The sequence below is a fragment of the Schistocerca gregaria genome, chromosome 3 (genome assembly GCF_023897955.1).
Source record: "Schistocerca gregaria isolate iqSchGreg1 chromosome 3, iqSchGreg1.2, whole genome shotgun sequence".
NCBI lineage: Eukaryota > Metazoa > Arthropoda > Insecta > Orthoptera > Acrididae > Schistocerca > Schistocerca gregaria.
This window is the reverse complement of record NC_064922.1, coordinates 673,660,453-673,680,145: the sequence shown is the minus strand read 5'-3', so window position 1 is coordinate 673,680,145 and position 19,693 is coordinate 673,660,453. Positions and strand designations below refer to the sequence as shown.

The 19,693-nt window shown below is 40.8% G+C and overlaps 1 protein-coding gene across 1 annotated transcript in view; it reads right to left on the bottom strand.

Moving 5' to 3' along the window:
* The window catches only part of LOC126355777 (uncharacterized), a 132,520-nt gene that overhangs the window by 41,443 nt on the left and 71,384 nt on the right, over positions 1-19,693 (bottom strand). The window contains exons 3-4 of the mRNA XM_050006181.1: positions 12,034-12,165; positions 5,243-5,357 (exon numbers count right to left, since the gene is read on the bottom strand). Coding sequence (XP_049862138.1) covers positions 5,243-5,357; positions 12,034-12,165 — 247 coding nt within the window. The remainder of the gene's footprint in view (positions 1-5,242; positions 5,358-12,033; positions 12,166-19,693) is intronic.

Genomic DNA, 19,693 nt, shown 5'->3' with positions numbered 1-19,693 from the left:
TGGCTGGGTGTTGTGTGATGTCCTTAGGTTAGTAAGGTTTAAGTAGTTCTAAGTCTTAGGGGACTGACGACCAAAGATGTTAAATACATTGTTCTCAGAGCCATTTGAACCATGTTTTTCATCGTATTTTCCAGTTCTCCAATACAGTGACGAGGATCGTTGAGGATTAATGAGTTCTAACGATATTCACCAGACCCCAAATGTCTTCCTGAGCGTGGAGATTCAGTAATGTAAAGTGGTTGTTCTTAAAACTAGGAAACCATGCTGTTGCCATGCTCTACCCATTGGCGTTATCCTCATGCACGGTGCGAATGTGTCCAGTTGCCTCCGCAGCTGTCTACTGAACTCAAACGAAAGAGTATGTCAGAAAATTCCATTTCACCACTTGTCACTAAATTTTCTAACGTCCACAGCTCCACGTACTACATCCAAAGGAAAAAAAAATCACAGTATGTAACCTCAAATAGCAACAGTGAACTACAAATAAAAGCGACAGTAACAAATAAACCCATAGCAAGTAAAATATCAACATACAGAACAAGAACGCTACGAACGCAGGCACTAACGTAGCAGAACCACCTTCGATTATGAATACACTGAAGTTACTAATGGCATTTTGTTGATGATGAAGTTTCTGTGGAGCACCTGACGCTGTCAACTGCGATTGAAACTGCTTAGTTTATTAACCAGTTTATTTAAACGAAGGCTAACATGTGGTTGGAAATCATTTTAGACAGCAAGAATGCTTCGAATTATGATCTAACTACGAGAGTCCACGTGTTCTTGAACAACCTCTTATATTATTTGAGAAGGATTACGGAATACGCAGTATCCTTCGACGTGCACACATTAAGGTTGATTAGACGGATGCTTAGTCCCAGATATAATAACTGATACTATAACCTCAAGTTCTATCGAGGGAATAGTTCTCCCTCGATAGCCCTAGCTATCTCTCTGTGTCTTGGACGACGCAGATTGTCGTTATTTGTAGTACTCAACGTCAAATTAAGCCTTCATGTTGAGACACTTTCCTTAATATAATTGTCCTGTAGTCTGAGCACTATTTACTACTGCGTGGTAGTACTTTTTTATAAAGAGCAATGTTCCGTCATCTATAATGTGTCATCCAATGAAACCAGCCTTATACTACACCATGAACACACGTAAGATAAGTGCTTACGGTGATAGAGATAGCGCCACCGTCGACATGACAGACAATTGTTTGACATGACACATAACGAAATTAGACCCAAGTGCCTTAGACGTGTTGCTGATTTAAGAGCTTGCAAGCTATCGAATATTCGCAGGCGATCATTGATCCATATCAAAGCAATTACTTTACCCTTATATAGTTTGATATGGTTAAGCTGGGTAATACGATTCTGATCCTAGTTGTGGAACACTTGTCTCTGCTAAATAGACTCCTGTTTCTTCTTCCGTCACACCAGATAAATCTTCCCTCTCACAGAGGCCTTCAGTGAGCTCTTTTCACCTACTCGCTCTCTTTTCTGCATATACCAGTGGAATTCCCGTTGCACTCGTAATATTACCACCACTGCTCTGAAATTCATCGAATGTTGTTTTGTCTTTCCTATATTCTGGGTCAATCCTTCGTACAATCACTTCTTTCTCAATTTCCTTGCATTTTTCCTGCAGCCATTGTGTCTTAGCTTCTATGAACTTCCTATTTATTTCATTCCTCAGAGACCTGAATTTAAATTTTCCTGAAAAATTTTCGTACTTTCTTCTTTCACCGATCAGGTGAAGTATTTCATCTGTTACCTATGGTTACTTCGCTGTTCTCGTCTTTGTACCTGTGCTGTTCTTCCCTTCTTCTGTGATTGTCCTTTTTAGAGATGACCATTCCTCTTCAACTGTACTGCTTACTGAGCTCTTCCTATTGCCTTAGAGAACTTCAAGCGCATCTCTTCAGTATTTAGCACTTCTGTAGCCCACTTCTTTTGATATTGATTCTTCCGGATTACTCTTTTAATCTTCAGCCTACACTTCATTACTACTACATTGTGATTTGAGTCTATATCTCCTCCTCGGTACGGCTTACAATGTAGCATCTGATTTTGGAATCTCTGTCTGCTATTGATGTAATGTAACTAAAATCTGCTCGTATTTCCCGGCCTTTACCGTAATTATTGAACAGATTATTCGCTATTGCTAGCTGAATAGTATGAAAGGACTCAATTAGCAATTCTTCTCTTTCATTCCTTTTCCAAATCCTGTATTTTCCTGTAATTGCTTATCCTAATCCTTTCCATAAACTGCGTTCCCGTCACCCATGACTATCAGATTTTCATCTCCCTTTACGTACTGTGTTATCCTCCCAATACCCTCATGTAATTTCTCTACCTCCTCATCTTTAGCTAGCGACGTCGGTATTTATACCTGAACTATCGTTGTCGGTGTTGGCTTGCTTTCGATTCTGATATGAACAAACCTATCACTGAACTGTTCACGGTAACACACTCTCGGCAATACCTTCCTATCCATATTGAATCCCATTCCTGTTATACCATTTCTTGCTGCTGTTGATACTACCGTTTGCTTATCTGAACAGAAATAATTGTATTCGTTCCATTACACTTCACTGACGCCTACTGTATCTAGATTGGGGCTATGCATTTCCCTTTTCAGACTTTCTGCTTCGCTACAATGTTAAGGCTTGTGACATTCCACGCTCCGACTTGTAGAACATTATCCTTTAGTTGGTTATTTCATCTTTTTCTCATGGCCACCTGTTCCTTGACAGTCCCCTGCGGAGATCCGCATGGGGGACATACTCGGAATCTTTTGCCAGTGGAGAGATCATCATGACACTTTTTGAGGCCACATGTAATGTGCAGTGGTTTCCATTGCCTTTGGCATCCTCATGTCGTTGATAGTTTCTGTTTCTTACGTCTTTAGGGGCAGTTACTAACCCCAAGGACAATAGGGTGGCCACAACCTCTGTTCGCTCCTCCGCCCTTCTTTGGCAAGGGCGTTGGCAGAATAATGGTAACTTCTTATGCCGGAAGTTTTATGCAGCCACTGCTGATTATTAATGAAAAGTTATGCGGTGGCGCGTTTCGAACCGGGGACTGAGGACATTTGATAACTAATCAAAAGTGTTACCCCTAGGCCAACTCTTTACAAAGTAACCAAGTCATTTCGAAGCCTTCTTTTGTGTTGACATTCTGCCATTTAAGCTACAGTGGTTCTTTTCACAACTTGCAGCAAAGTTTCAGTCTACCTCCCACTGTGCGAGCAATGTACGACTCGACACAACGTATGCAGAAGTTGCCAAGGCCTGTGTGAATAGCTGAGTTCGTAAAGCATTGCTAGTAAAAGTAAAAACTGAAAAATCCTGCTTGGTTTCCTAAATCGGCAGACAGATTTGATCTGGCAAGTAGAGCTGCCAATCGTGGCTTATGCGTCAGTGTATTTCATATCTGACAATATTACTGAAGAGAGAGAGTGTAGAATAGGTTATTCTTGTGTTACAGATAAAGAGATGAAACTTCGTGACAGATTAAAATGCTGGACCGAGACTCGATCTCGGGACCTTTGCCTTTCGTGGGCAAGTGCTCTACCAACTGAGCTACCGAAGCACGACTCACGCACCGTCCTCACAGCTTTACTTCTGCCAGTACCTCGTCTCGTATCTTACAAACAGAACAGAAGCTCTCTTTCAGGAGTGCTAGTTCTGCAAGGTTCGCAGGACAGCTACTGTTAAGTTTGTAAGGTAGGAGACGAGGTACTGGCAGAAGTAAAGCTGTGAGGACAGTGCGTGAGTCGTGCTTGGGTAGCTCAGTTGATGCCGAGACGGTAGCTCAGCGTGTTCGGTCAGAGGGTTGGCTGCTTTCTGTAATAAAATAAAAACTGAGTTAATCGATCAATAACGAACTTAAACGGATGCCTTACGATGTCCGTCCCGAGCAGATTAAACAAAGTAAAGCGAACAAAACGAAGAAAAATAAGTTGGTAGAGCACTTGCCCGCGAAAGGCAAAGGTCCCGAGTTCAAGTCTCGGTCCGGCACACAGTTTTAATCTGCCAGTAAGTTTCATGTCAGCGCACACGCTGCAGAGTGAAAATCTCATTCTAGAGAAAGAGATGTTCACGTGTGGTTTTGTTTGCGGTTTTTTTCCACATCTACATTCTAAACGAATTTCTCCTGCACGTTTTATTAATTACATACATTACATATACATAGTACAAAGCTTTACTCGTAAATCTACACAAAGTAAACAGTAGAAATTGTTCCCTCTCACTAAATTGTTCGTGATTTAATTGATTCGCACAGTTACGTTCTGCTAAATAACGTGAGAACGATTTATCGAGAGAGGGTGGAGGGTGGATATACAGCACAAATTTTAGTTTGAAATATAGCGTTTCGTTGTGGTTCCAGTACATCCAGAATCAAAATAACCCATTATTTCGTCAATTTTATTTAGTATTTTGTATGCTCCCTATCTTAATATAACTAGACCTCTGTTTCAACAACGTGAAAATCACTTCCCGTATTTACTCAGTGCCACAAAATTGATGTAATCCACTAACATGATGCAGAATGAGTACATCTAAAGCTGCGTGAGTTCTTTCAATGAGTGTGTCATCTCACGTTTTCATGTGAGCCACAGTTAAAGACGTAGCTTATCCAAATAATCGGCGGCTGTATGTACACAAATAAACAAACAACGCTCTAGTGTTCAAATAAAGTAAGAGAATGAAGGCTGGTAATATTGGCGACGACCGCCTATATTTCGACATGAGCACACCCTGACATTTTCTGGGTAGAACTGCAGCAAGTAAGCGCTATACTATGGGATTTAAAACGGTTTGCAGAGAAACTCCGGATAGATAAAACACACACATACACACACACACACACACACACACACACACACACACACACACACACACAGAATAAACAACAGTAGGATTAACTCTGTCCTTTGGTTTTGACAAGCGAGAGAGCAGCACTCCACGCAGAATCTAAACAAAAACCACGATCCCTCTTTTCACAGTAGCTGGAAGTAAGTACCACAATCGCCGCGTGTTGTAATCCATAGTTGACTGGTGCCAAAACAATAGTCAGCAATGGTGGATTTACTCGAACCTTGTAGGCATGGGTTTTAAATTTTTTTGCAAAAGAGGGTATTTGCTGCAGTTTTGCCTTTACAATGGCAAGGTGTAGTCCTGTTGAAATACTGGTGGTTGTCGGCGACGTCATCTACTGCTGCGTCTCACCTGCAGCGGCTACGGTGGCCGCTCCTGCGGGGATACCGAGTCCAAGGTTGAGAGCGCCCCGCTCCTCGATGAACGTCACCGTACCCATCACCATCGCGGAAATGCCGCACACGATCTGTAACACGTTTCGGATGCTCTCACGTCATTTCAGCATTTCCATAATTATGTTCAATGGACTACTCTTGGAAAGGAGTTTCTAAAGTGAAAAGAGATTCGAGGACGTAGATTTTATTTAAATTGTAGTCAAACAGAATGGTTTATCTTTTATTAAATAGTTCTGTAACAGATAGCTAAATATAACTATACTATAACGTAATAACTACCTCCACAGAGTCCCTGTGGAAATGCTGTTCAAATGAGTTGAAGGCCTTGTTCAACATAATACTATTACATTCACTCTTAAGTCATCCATATCACAAATGAGGTTTTTAACACGCTCTGTCAGCTAGCTGAACTTATGTGTGTACACCTTGTATCGCATTGGCTTTTTACAAGAAATAAATTTGCTAACAGTGATGGCCACTACTTAATATTTGTTTTGTAATACAGTTGTCAGATTATCATGCTTTCTTGTGTAGCCATGTATGGATGTGAAACGTCGACGACAAATAGTGTAGGCAAGAAGAGAACAGAAGCTTTCGAAAAGTGGTGCTACAGAATAATGCTGACGATTAGATGGGTGGATCACGTGACTAATGAGGAAGTACTGAATAGAACTGGGGAGAAGAGGAATTTGTGCCACAACTTGTCTAGAAGGAGAGATCGGTTGATAGAAAATGTTCTGAGGCATCAAGGGATCACCAACTTAGTATTGGAAGGCAGCGTGGTGGGTAAAAATCGTAGAGGGAGACCAAGGGATGAATACACTAAGCAGATTAAGAAGGATGTAGGGGGCAGTAGTTACTTAGAAATGAAGAAGCTTGAACAGGATAGAGTAGCCTGCAGAGCGGCATCAAACCAGTCTCTGGACTGGAGATCACAACAACAACAATATGCTTTGCACTTTCTCAGAGGTCTCTGCGGAATGTTACTGAACTCTAAGTCAGTTTTAATTCTTACAATAAACTTCAATATGCTAAATACCTAATCCTCACAAGTCGACATTCGCGAAACGGATTCCAAAAGTCACGAATAAAGGAAATTACGCAGAAAAAAGCCAAGATTTCCATCTACAATCACATATGGCTATGATCGTGCATAATGCAAATGTAGTCCAACCACTGGGTTCCTTTGGTTTGTAACACATGGGAGTATGGTGTGAGGTCTGGGTGAATAATGTGCAAAATGAAATTTTGATACACTTATCAATAACACCACACACACTAAGAAAATAACTAAATCTTTTAATATGAAGAGTATTTGCTTACTTTCCAAGTCAAGCTTGACCAAATGTGTGTACAGCTCACCAAGACATTTGACATAAAAGCTTTCTGGGTATCGTACCGCATCATAACGTAAAAAAAAACTATTTGCTAAAATATAATGTAGGAAAACTAATACCACGATTAATATTAGTTCGTTACGACAGAACTTTAGGAAATCTGAAACATGACAAAATATTTACTTAAACAACCACTTGTTTATACTGTATTTAAATTTAGCCAAATATTTCGTTAATGCTTTACTTCAATCCAAATACACGAGTATTTAAGACTCAACTGTAATATTAAATAGTAGCTTCAATGTAAATTAAAAGGAATAGCAGGCTAATGATTCACAGTTTAAGCATACATCATACACCATTATTTAATAAATGACTTTACGTTCAACTAATAGTTGGACTAATAGTAGTAAATTACCTAGATACACCAATAAAATTTTACACTTACAGTATGTATTTCATTTACAAATAAATTCCAGGAATCAGATGGTTTATTCCGTCAGCGGATCGAACATGTGGTCAAAAATTAAAGAAGGAAGAAAGGAAGGTTGGGTTTAACGTTCGGCCGATATCGAGGTCAGTAGACACGAAGCACAAGCTCGGATTGTGTCAAGGATGGGGAAAGAAATAGGCATCCCAGTCAAAGGAACCGTCCCGGCTCTCGAGTTAAGCGATTTAAGAAAGTGACTGAAGACCTAAACTGGATGGCCAGATGCAGACTCGAAACTTCGTCCTCCGGATTGCAGGTCCAATGTGTTAACCATTGCGCCACCTCGCACAGTCAAATATTACAGTGGCACATAATTTTACTAACTGGACTGCATCATGAGCCACACGATCACTGTGCAGCTGACACAGCTAAGTAATGGTGTATACAAAAAAAGCTCAAGTAAATTGAAAAGAAATCTGACTTAGCATTTAACAATGTTGTTGTTGTTGTTGCGGTCTTCAGTCCTGAGACTGGTTTGATGCAGCTCTCCATGCTACTCTATCCTGTGCTTCATCTCCCAGTACCTACTGCAACCTACATCCTTCTGAATCTGCTTATGTATTCATCTCTTGGTCTCTACGATTTTTACCCTCCACGCTGCCATCCAATGCCAAACTGGTGATCCCTTGATGCCTCAGAACAACCGATCCCTTCTTCTGGTCAAGTTGTGTCACAAACATCTCTTCTCCCCAATTCTATCCTATGCTTCCTCATTAATTAGGTGATCTACCCATCTAATCTTCAGCATTCTTCTGTGCAACCACATTTCGAAAGCTTCTATTCTCTTCTGGTCCAAACTATTTATCGTCCATGTTTCACTTCCATACATGGCTACACTGCATACAAATACTTTCAGAAATGACTTCCTGACACTTAAATCTATACTCGATGTTAACAAATTTATCTTCTTCAGAAACGCTTTCCTTGCCATTGCCAGTCTACATTTTATATCCTCTCTACTTCGACCAGCATCAGTTAGTTTGCTCCCCAAATAGCAAAACTCCTTTACTACTTTAAGTGTCTCATTTCCTAACCTAATTTCCTCAGCATCACCCGACTTAATTCGACTACATTCCATTATCCTCGTTTTGCTTTTGTTGATGTTCATCTTATATTCTCCTTTCAAGACACTGTCCATTCCATTCAACTGCTCTTCCAAGTCCTTTGCTGTCTCTGACAGAATTACAATGTCATCGGCGAACCTCAAAGGTTTTATTTCTTCTCTGTGGATTTTAATACCTACTCCAAATTTTTCTTTTGTTTCCTTTACTGCTTGCTCAATATACAGATTGAATAACATCGGGGAGAGGCTACAACCCTGTCTTACTCCCTTCCCGACCACTACTTCCCTTTCTTGTCCCTCGACTCTTATAAATGCCATCTGGTTTCTGTACAAATTGTAAATAGCCTTTCGCTCCCTGTATTTTACCCCTGCCACCTTTAGAATTTGAAAGAGAGTATTCCAGTCAACATTGTCAAAAGCTTTCTCTAAGTCTACAAATGCTAGAAATGTAGGTTTGCCTTTCCTTAATCTTTCTTCTAAGGTACGTCGTAGGGTCAGTATTGCCACACGTGTTCCAGTGTTTCTACGGAATCCAAACTGATCTTCCCCGAGGTCGGCTTCTACTAGCTTTTCCATTCGTCTGTAAAGAAATCGTGTTAGTATTTTGCAGCTTATTGAACTGATTGCTCGGTAATTTTCACATCATTTAACAATAACTGTTATAATTATACCGTTCCAATTTAGTTTTTTAATTTATTACGTTTAAACTGAATGGGTCGCAACGCTTAGCAATAAACAGTAAGAGAAGACAATGGTTCTCATATTACAAAAGGAAAAGTTCGTTTAGTTCCCATGATTTACCATAACCTACAGTGAATATTACTCAACTCACACTCGGCAGTTAAATTTTGACGATTCGAAGGATAGCCAGGCCACCGTATAACATAAGCACTTTAATAGTAGTTGCCCGTAAACTCAATGAACCTTACCTCACTTGCACGTATACATCATACACTTGTCTTACAAACTTGCAGGTAATTTCCTTGGAATTTACAACAAGCGCAAAACACAAGTGCCAGACACTAGTAAGTAAAGCAACTGCACGAGGATTATACACAGTCGCAAACTATGTGCTCAGTATCAGAATCGTTTAAAATAACGGTCGAATTCATCACACATGTCAGACACCATTACTGCAGTTAATAAGAGGTCGGATAACACTGAAGTAAAACTTAGTCCTACCAACACTTTAAATATAGAAGAAACACACAGTTAATTTCACCGTGCCTGATACTGCCATAGGCTGTGTACAGACCTAACTTCCCTCCAGGCTGTGACTGAATCCACTACCATGAGGTCGTCGTATCCACATCAACCAACAGTAACCAGGAACACCAACTATATCTTGTGGTGAGACCGTACACTGGGCCGAGCACAGTAGAGTTTCATCAGCGGCTCGCCAACTCACAGCACACGTTACAAGCGCCTACCGAACTATGTCGTCCTCGCTTCACCACCGACTGCCTCGTTTCGGGCTCACACCTTCCAAGTTTGCCCTAGAGGTGGCTCCACCACTTCAGCCAAAAATCACACAACTCCAAGACAGCAGTCGAATACATTGAGTTTTCCATTTCAGTTTCCGATCTTCCTGTATTTTCAAAGACAATCAAAGTCATTGATGGAATTGAACATTTTAATGATTTCTGGTGTTCTATGAGACTCACTGAATTTCATGTACTGAACTGTGAGAATTTTTGGTAATAATCGATTTACCTTGAACAATCTGTTCGTGTTGTCAAACATTTTAGAAGTCAGCTTTCTCAATACGAGGCGTGGTACAATTCGTACAACCTATTCTTAAAGCACATAGAGAAAAGGTTATCCAATATAGAGATGACGCTAACGGAATATCATTTACGTTTATAAGAAACATCGGAGGACTAGGTAGCGAGGCCTGCGATGTTCTATGTACACAGGTGAGCCTGAACAATATAACCATCTGATTAACAGCGTGTTATCAACACGCAGGTCGCCGAAGTGGCGTCAACTCGAAAGACTTGCACCGGGGGAACGGAAGCCCTAGCCACATGGCATTTCCCACAGCGTGTTTGTCCATCTTCGCAAATTCGGTACATCATGTTTTCTATAAAGTTCTTAGTCGTTTTCGGAAGATATGTGGCACCAGATGTCTAAGAACAGGTTACGCAATTACCAATTGTTAAAAGCTAGTAGTATGTGATCGCGGAGCTGCAACCCAATAGCGTCTCAGATGTGTTCCATCGTATTCTGTTAAGGCGAATCACGTTGATATTTGCAAGACATCAACGTAAGTTCACCCTCACACACCAAAAACCACTGTGGAACCATTATGACCTCGTGACATGGAGAATTATTGGGCTAGAAGGTAGCTTTGTCACTGGGGATGGCAAAGCATGAAAGGATGCAAGTGGTCCGTAATAATATTCACAGTAGTTCACAACAGTCTTGGTGCCTTCGGATTAGTACCACACGTCCTTGTAAGCGCGGATGAATATTCTCCATAGTATAATAATGCTTCCATCAGCCTGAGTCTGCGGTGCGGTGCATGTTTCTAGTGGATATTCGCTATCGAAGATATGGTGATGACTGCATTGGTAATTAGCGATGTCGTCTAGTTAACATGTGAACTTGTAGAGGTCGTCTACTGTGGAGTCCATGTTCAAAAATGTCGCTGGATGGTGTGTTCCGAAAATCTTGTATCAACACTAGCATTGTAGCCTATCTTTTACAGGGAGGGCAAGCCTCCGACCTCCACGTTCTGTCATGAAGCTTCGGCGCAGAATATCTTATTGCCTACTCGTGCTCGGACTGTTGTCTAAGCACTTTCTATACATGATCACGAAAGCAGCACGCGAACAATCGACCTCCTTCGCCATTTCCAAGATGCTCTTTTTCAGGAGCTAAGAAACAAAAGTCTGCCTTTTGTCAAAATCGATTATATCAGTCGATTTCTCCATATACAGTCTGTATCGTTGATAGAGTGATTCTCCAATTGTCTCTCCTCCATCCATAAAGGGTGATTTAGCAGACCTACTGATGGGTTTTATGCATTCTGCAATGCCTCAAAATACAAGGTTTTCCTGTTCTCTAGCTATTAGGAAACTATTTGTCCCACAGAAAAAATGGACAGGAACTTTTTGTAGAAAATTTGATGCAGTTATACTTTCGCTAGAGCCCACAGTTTTCGAGTTATTCCAGAAATACGTGTTTGGAAATCAGTTTTGTATAATTTCTTGGATAATTCTAGTACTATGGCCTCTACCGAAAACGCATCTCAGTACAAAATCAAACTACATTACATTTCCCACAAAAATATCGTGTTCAGTTTTTCTGTAGTTAATAGTTTGCAAGTAGCGATCGAGAGAGTATGAAAATCTTGCGCCTGTTATTTGAAGGGCTTGTGGGTTGCATAATACCCAGCAATATGGCCAGTTGACCTATGCTACATACTTTCCTTAGCGGGACATGTGCCTGCATCTCCACCAGGTGGCCCACAATTCAGAGGTGGACAATGGTCGATAAGTTCTGACGCCGATGGAACTGTCAATGAATTGATACGCTACTAAGATATGCTTGTTGATTTTATCTCAAAAAAGATTCGAGCGAACTTAGATTAAGTGTCAGGATATGCAGGTGCTTTATATGCAGGTTATGGTGATATTTTCTCACCTTAGGACCACTACAAACTGTGCTAGATACTAAATTCGATCACTGGGATCTGAGGCCTTACCTATCATCTTCAATCACTTGCGCCACTTTCTTCGCAAACATTGCGTTTCTAACATCAAGTATTATCTGAGTATTAATGAAACATTGTTACACGGCATAGATTACTGAATTATCAGCATGTACAATACTTCACAAACTGTCCACTGTACCTGGAGGACACGAAGCCGTAGTACGAGGGCGAAGGGATAAGGGTCGTCCAGGAGCGGCGGCTCGTCGGGTGTAGTGCAGCCACTGCCCGCCAGGGGCGCCGCACTCGACTCTTTCCGCCTCTCCAGCCCCGTCTGTAAAAACCACAGGCACTGCGATACAATAGCTGCAGCACCCCGCTGCCGACGACAGCTAGGCATCCTCAGAAGAATTTTGTTATGTTTCCAAATACCGTGGTGCTGGGGAGGGGGGGGGGGGGGGCGGCATGAAGGAAAAGAGATGCTTGTGCTGACAGCTTGTTTATCGACAGTGCAACGAAATAGTAAGCAACCAGCTGCATAAAAGAACTTATTTCTATACTGGCTTCGGGCACTTAGTCCCCTCTTTCCGAACGTTATACCTATCACAGAATTGTATTAACATTGAAATGAAGAAGCAAAATTCCGTGGTCCTAAAAAAAAATCTGTAGCAATAAGTAACACAATGCGATAGGTTCAACCTTCTGAAGGAGGGCACTAGGTTCCCGAAACCTGCGAAGAACTCACATTTCTTTTGTGCAACTGGTAGCTTCTTATTTGGTTACAGACAATCACAGTTTCTGAGGATGGATAAAATACTTTTTTCACATTTTCCAGCTGACATTGCAGCAAGTTTATCTAGCAGAATATTAGATAGACATAATACCAGATGTAAAACCGATTGCAACTTCTATATTTTCATTCGTTGTTTCAAAGATATTCAACTGCCAGAAAACTGAAGTCTATCTTTAGATTATTTTCAGAAAACTCTCTCTACACCTCATTAATCAGTACATATATTGTAAGTAGGCTGTTTAGATTTTCTTATTGGTAACGCCGCTTAGCGCTCGGTATGAAAAATCACTGGCTGTGCTGTGCGCAGTGTGTGTTTAGTTTGCATTGTTGTCTGCCATTGTAGTGTTGAGCAGAGGCAGCTGGATGCTTACAGCGCGTAGCGTTGCGCAGTTGGAGGTGAGCCGCCAGCAGTGGTGGACGTGGGGAGAGCGATGCCGGAGTTTTGTAATTTGTAAGACTGGATGTCATGAACTATCATATATATTTTGACTATTAAGGTAAATACACTGTTTGTTCTCTATTAAAATCTTTCATTTGCTAACTATACCTATCAGTAGTTAGTGCCTTCCGTAGTTAGAATCTTTTATTTAGCTGGCAGTAGTGGTGCTCGCTGTATTGCAGTAGTTCGAGTAACGAAGATTTTTTGTGAGGTAAGTGATTTGTGAAAGGTGTAGGTTAATGTTAGTCAGGGCCATTCTTTTGTAGGGATTATTGAAAGTCAGATTGTGTTGCGCTAAAAATATTGTGTGTCAGATTAAGCACAGTCGTGTATAAATTTTTCAAAGAGGACGTTTCACGTAGACCAGTCGTGGACAGTTTTTCAAAGGGGACGTTTCAATATGTATATGACGAGGTTAAGAAGCTGGAGACTAGCTTTCGGGGAGGAAAGTGCAAATGCATGTTTTTAAAAACCGTTTCGGGTCAGCTAAACGCCAAACCTATCTAGGTCAATTCCATTCTCCATTTCAACAACGGCCCTCCTTGTCCTGATCTACGGTGGCTGGTTCGAATTCTGCCTCGGGCATGGATGTGTGTGATGTCCTTAGCTTAGTTAGGTTTAAGTAGTTCTAAGTTGTAGGGGACTGATGACCACAGATGTTAAGTCCCATAGTGCTCAGAGCCATTTTTTGTCCTGACTTCCGTCTGAACGTGATATCATACAAAGGTGCTCGAAACCTAAGAACGAAAGTAATTTTCGTATGCAGTGTCCCTGTCGACCAACGCAGCTGTTATAAATTATAGAATGCGGCAATAAGTCGTCCTTTTTTAGATTTTTTTCACGCAAATCCAGATTTCAGCTAGTGGCTAGCCATTCTCAATGCGCTATTTTCTATTGTCAATGCATGTAGGTCCCTGTTGTTCGGGCGTCTGTCACAGTTCTTTGAATACTATAGCAGTCAAAGACCAGAAACGACATGTTTATTCGAAAACGGTAATTACACTAAAGTCAGCTTGCTTGTGGTAGTAAGCTGGACGTTACAAAAGTCGCGACATGGCTCTTAATAGTGTGTGCGTGATGACCACGATCCGCAACATACTCCAGTGCTTGCCACGTGGTTGATATTGAGTTCTTGTGGTAGGGCGTTTCGATCCTCCACCACCGCAGTCGCCAACTGCTGGATGATCCTTGGTACATGTGCACGTGCCGCAATATGTCTCCTACACGTGTTCGATGCAATTTAAGTCTCGGGATTGGACAAATCATACCACTCATGGGGCGTTCTCTCGTTCTACTTGCACTGTTCCATTCTGTGGCGCATTGTCATCTCTGATAAGACGCAAGAGTGGAAAGAGAACAGCGCGCGCGCCTCCACGTGTGTGTGTGTGTGTGTGTGTGTGTGTGTGTGTGTCTGTGTGAGAGAGAGTTCATAAGGGACCAAACTCCTGAGGTTATCGGTCCCTAGACTTACACACTATTTAAACTAACTTATGCTAAGAACAACACACAAGCTCATGACCGAGGGAGGACTAGATCCTCCGGCGGGATGTGCCCCGCAATCCGTGCATGGCGCCTCGAAGTGCTTGGCCACTGCGCTTGGCAAAGAGTACAGTGTCATAATAACGTTGACAGACAAGTGTATCGTGTTTAAATATCTGGAGATGAGTAGGCCCATATGACATAGCATCTGGACCGCCAGAACAATCACGTTCTGGAGTAAGCTCAATAAAGCTTTTTCAGTTGTAAATAGTTCTTGTAAAGTTGTCAATCACGAGAGCCGAGCTTTAACAAATCTCAGTACAAAGTTAGAGTAAGACAAAGCAATGGTCATTCGACAGACAAGGGAAATATGGCAGTTCTTATACGTGAAGATGACTACGCTAGTAAGACGAAATTTTTTTTTTCCAGAAAGCGATATTACAGAAATTACGAAGCTCCAATTGAGAAGATTCAGACTCGTTTGCGTAGAAAGAGAGAGAGACTCCAATTTCTTCTTAACGATTACGGAACGAAATCGCTTAAAATGATGAATGCTAAACTGCCCCCACTAAGATCTCAAGTTAAGATTCACAAAGACGGCATTCCGGTTGGGCCGATTGTGAATAATATATCATCACTATGTTATTAAGTAAAGAAGTTTCTTACCAATAAACTTAAATCAGTTTACTCTTTCAGTACTTATTCTGATATCAAAAAGAGTTCTGAGTTTGCAAATGCAGTCAAGGGTATGCGTATAGCAGATAATGCGATATTAGCATCCTTATATGAAAAAGACCTTTAGATTAACGACACGATAAAAGAAACTATGGAAATTATTAGACGTAATCTGCTATCACACAGCAACATCTGTACAGAAGTAATTGAATTCAGAGATTTTGTTTTAGCTTACAATATTTTTACTTTAAATGACAAAATATATTATGAAACAGATGGGTTTGGGATCGGTAATGGTCTAGCTGCTACTTTAGCAGAAGTTTTTGTTAAAAGTTCAGAATGCAAATTTCTTGCCAAGTTTCCACAGCTAAAAGAAAAAAGCGATTTATTATAAGTGTTATGTTGAGGACATTTTACTACTGATAGTGTGAGTTCAACGCATTTGCCCAAGTAATTCGCACCATAAACTAAAAGGGAGCTTCATTAACTACCTCGACCCAACTGTTAAGAAAGTTTATAATACACGTAAGTTTCCGAAGTTCAGAAAAACCTATATGTACAGATAGTATCATCAATGCAAGTCCATGGCATCCTCCTCGGTAAAAAAAAGTCCCCTTCGCCTTAGTATTCACCGGTTCCTTCGTCTAACATTGGCTGGAAAAGAAATACGTAAATTACTCAGCACTTTAAAGCAAACTGCAATAGCTAATGGATTTTCAATAAATGTCGTCATGCGCCCTTACAGTAGGCTAAAGAAAGGTATAATAAACAGCAAGCAGACGCACACTACCCAGAAAAATGGAACCAATAAAGAACGAACGAAAATCATTTCGATGAAATTTGACGGTATAGTGTCCCTGCAAATACAAAAATGCTTTGGAAAAACTAATGTTAGGTTGTGAGGCTAACAACACTTTACAACGTAAGTAAAATATAAACTGAAAACGGGGTAAAGCATTTGTAATGACGCTGGAGTATAGAGAATTGATTACAGTAACTGTGAAAAATGCTTGTACTTGTCACCTATGTGGCATTTTGGTGGTAGCACCAACAGAGGTCGCTGATTATATGCTAGAATTTATTTTCATTCAATGGGATACTTTCGCTATTTGTTTTTGTGATGTTTAGATTTTTTTATTAATCTTTATACTCCGTAAGCTGTTTATTGCTTGTGCCTTTATATTTTCATCTAAAATTCGCCGCTAGAGGTTTTCAGAATTTATGTAACATAACTTTTTCCTTTTTAACAATATAACTTTTGTTGTGTCTTCATTTGTAGCATTTTACTACCTACCACAGGCTTTACAGATTGTATTCTACTTTTTATTTTGCATCCTATATCATTGAAGAATATGTGTACACCTACAGCAGCGACATCTGGCGAGCTTGCGTCACGAAGATTTTGTGGCTACTGTACAGGTTTGTTTTGAACAGTAGCTCCGCTAACAAGATGACTCTAGTGTATACCATAATGTATGTATGTGTGACCTTGCTGGGGCTGATTTCGTGTTCTGCATTTGACGATACCACTATGGCATCAGTGTATTAGGACATGCTTTTTATATAACAGGTATGCCTAGTCATATTTAATGCACATAATTTTCGCATGTATGTCAGTAAGGTGTAGACATACACTAGTTATATTTGTGTTTTGCTGCATATCTGAATATGGTTATGACTGACCGATACCGGTACTCCGAGGATATAAAATATTTGTTGTAAGGTGTTAAGAGTAACCAGCGTTAGATAACTGCAAAGGATAAAGCGAGAGTATCTCGCCGCGTTTTACGACTCATATCGGTCACTCCCCTGGACAATTTGCTGAACTTGATGTGTTGTGTATCAGTTGCTTCAGAAAGTAGAGTCTGACCGTAACATTATAAAAACTTGTAGACATACTTTATAAATAGGTTGGTAGTACACTGCTTAGCAGAAAGGTAAGCACAAGACATCGTTGGATGTCGATATAACTTTGCACACGTCATCGCCGGGTGTTTGAATGATCAGAGTTGTAATTCTCTGTGACCAGTGGAACAGCCACTACACTGCATAAGTGTTTTCATGTTGAGTTTTGTTACCAGGCTTGTAGGATGTATAAGGGGGCCATGGATCATCGAACGTTGAGTAGTCTCTATGAAGGATGAAGGGATGCCGTCTATTCGTGTGAAACAGCATTATCAGCACCCATTAGAGTTTCAAAGAAGGCTCACTGCTGATCACTATTTGGGAGGCTAGTCGAATAGTGCGTTATCCAGATCTGTGGGGCATTCTTTTGTGACAGTGGCCTCACGTCGGACTACAAGGGAAAATGAGGGAAGACATATTATATTAGTCGTAAAAGTCCCCGTCGACCACAAGGGAGGAACACCGTGTTATGCAGCAAACATATCGTTACCCATTCACATTTGCACCTGCTATTGTAGAAGGAGTACTGGACTCCCTACAATATTTTTTGCCCAATTGGTGGGCGGCTAGTAGGAGCCGCACTAGGGAATTTCCATCGAACGCATACGCCTCCTTCCACACTCCTAGACAGGCTCTTGCCTTCGGACTGCTACCGTGAGCGAGAGTCTTGTATTGCACGTAAAGGGCATCGCTTAGCGTTCAGAAATGAATCGCGGTTCGTCAGTACCGTCGGCGAATATGGCGGTGACTTGCAGAGATACCTCTTTCTTAAAATGTTCTGGAGAAGAACTGCGGTGTTACTCCTGGCTTAATGGGTAAAAAAATTTATTTTTAGTTGCGTGAGCAAGATAAAAGGTAGTTCATTAATGTAAGCACAAGCAATGTATACGTATTCCGTAAACTGACTCCCTCCACATCATTTCGATACATGAATCTTTCAGATGATCTAGGTAGCACGCAGCTAACTGACTAACCGGCGCTTCACGTCAGCACCTGCAATGACTGAGGGAAATCTTGACAGCACAGTGGTACTCTAAGGACATCCTGCGTTCATATGTGTTATTTTTCATGCGGCAAACTTTTAGTCCTATTTTTCTACTGAAAATACACTCTATACTTATGGCCACATGACATGAACTATATCCCTGATTTGCAGGCACTCCTCGATTTGAATTTTGTGGGTCCATTTCGATGTCAGAAATGTCCCAGTTCCAATTTCCGGGATACAGAGGATAAGATGCGTATGACAAAATGAAATGAAATCATGCGCTATCCATAAAAGATCTTAAAATGTCTCCCAATTAGCGACCAACACCAAACCACAATCCATTTAGTACCACCGCAAGAAAAGCAGCTGAAACTAGCACCAGCAAGAAGCCAGATACACCTAATTACCATAGTTTAGAATTTAACTTTCTTAGAAGTTGACTAGAGGAAAAAAAGATTTTGCAATCTGGGGAACGGACGCTACTTAGATTGCGTCATCCAAAGTTACTCACAGATGGACAGTAAATGCTTTGTCCATATAAAACACGAAGAATACATAGACAAAAATAAATATCTTACAATATAATACAAAAACTCCCAAAAATAGCTCAAGACTTATAGTCAGACATCACGTGCTTACAGGAACCTTATAACAGATATGGACAACTAATAAGTCTATCAAAACACGCTGCCATGATAACAGGCAGCAATGACTGTAAGGATACAACAGGACTTTTCAATAGAACTTACAACATAATTAAGGTAAAACAGTTATGCAGTCAACATTTAGTTACCATAGAGATAACCAGTACGAATATTACATGAGTGGTTGCGTCCATGTACGCCCAATATAGCCATAAAATACAACCTTACACAGAGAGCAGCAATGTATGCCAGAGGAAAAATATTAGTGACCTTTGGTGACGTTAATTCATGATCCATTCTCTGGAGCTCAAACAAAATGGATGACAGAGGACGTATAATCACCTACCTAACACAAGAAACACAGTTACATGTAATGAACACAGATATACCTATTCCAACATTAACAGGGTTCGGTGGTACGACCAATAATATCGCCTTTGCGCTAGGAAATAATGCAGAAATCGTATATTTAACAAACTGAACGGTACACGACAATCTAATCAGTAAAATGCACACTAACTCATACTCAGAACACAACTATCACATCGCACACCCAGCACTTATTGTTGCATTAAGCAGATTCGAACAAATTAACGGAAATTATCCGAAAATCACGGTCTAGGAAACGTCAATGGAGGTATCGATTAGAGACCACACAAACAACACAGGTAAAATGACATGGATAAAAACTGAAGTATTGGCTGCAAAGAACACAAAACACTCACCGTCAACCAACGAACTAACGAGACTCAAATAAAACGCCACAATCAACGAAAATTCCATCACAGGAGGATATCAGAGACAGACAGACGCATAGGACTTTAAGCCCATAGACATGCACGAGACTCATACAGACAGACTCTATGCGACATGCGTAAACTACAACGGGAACGAGTTGTAACAAAACGAACAGATCAAAGTATATGGGGGGTCATACAA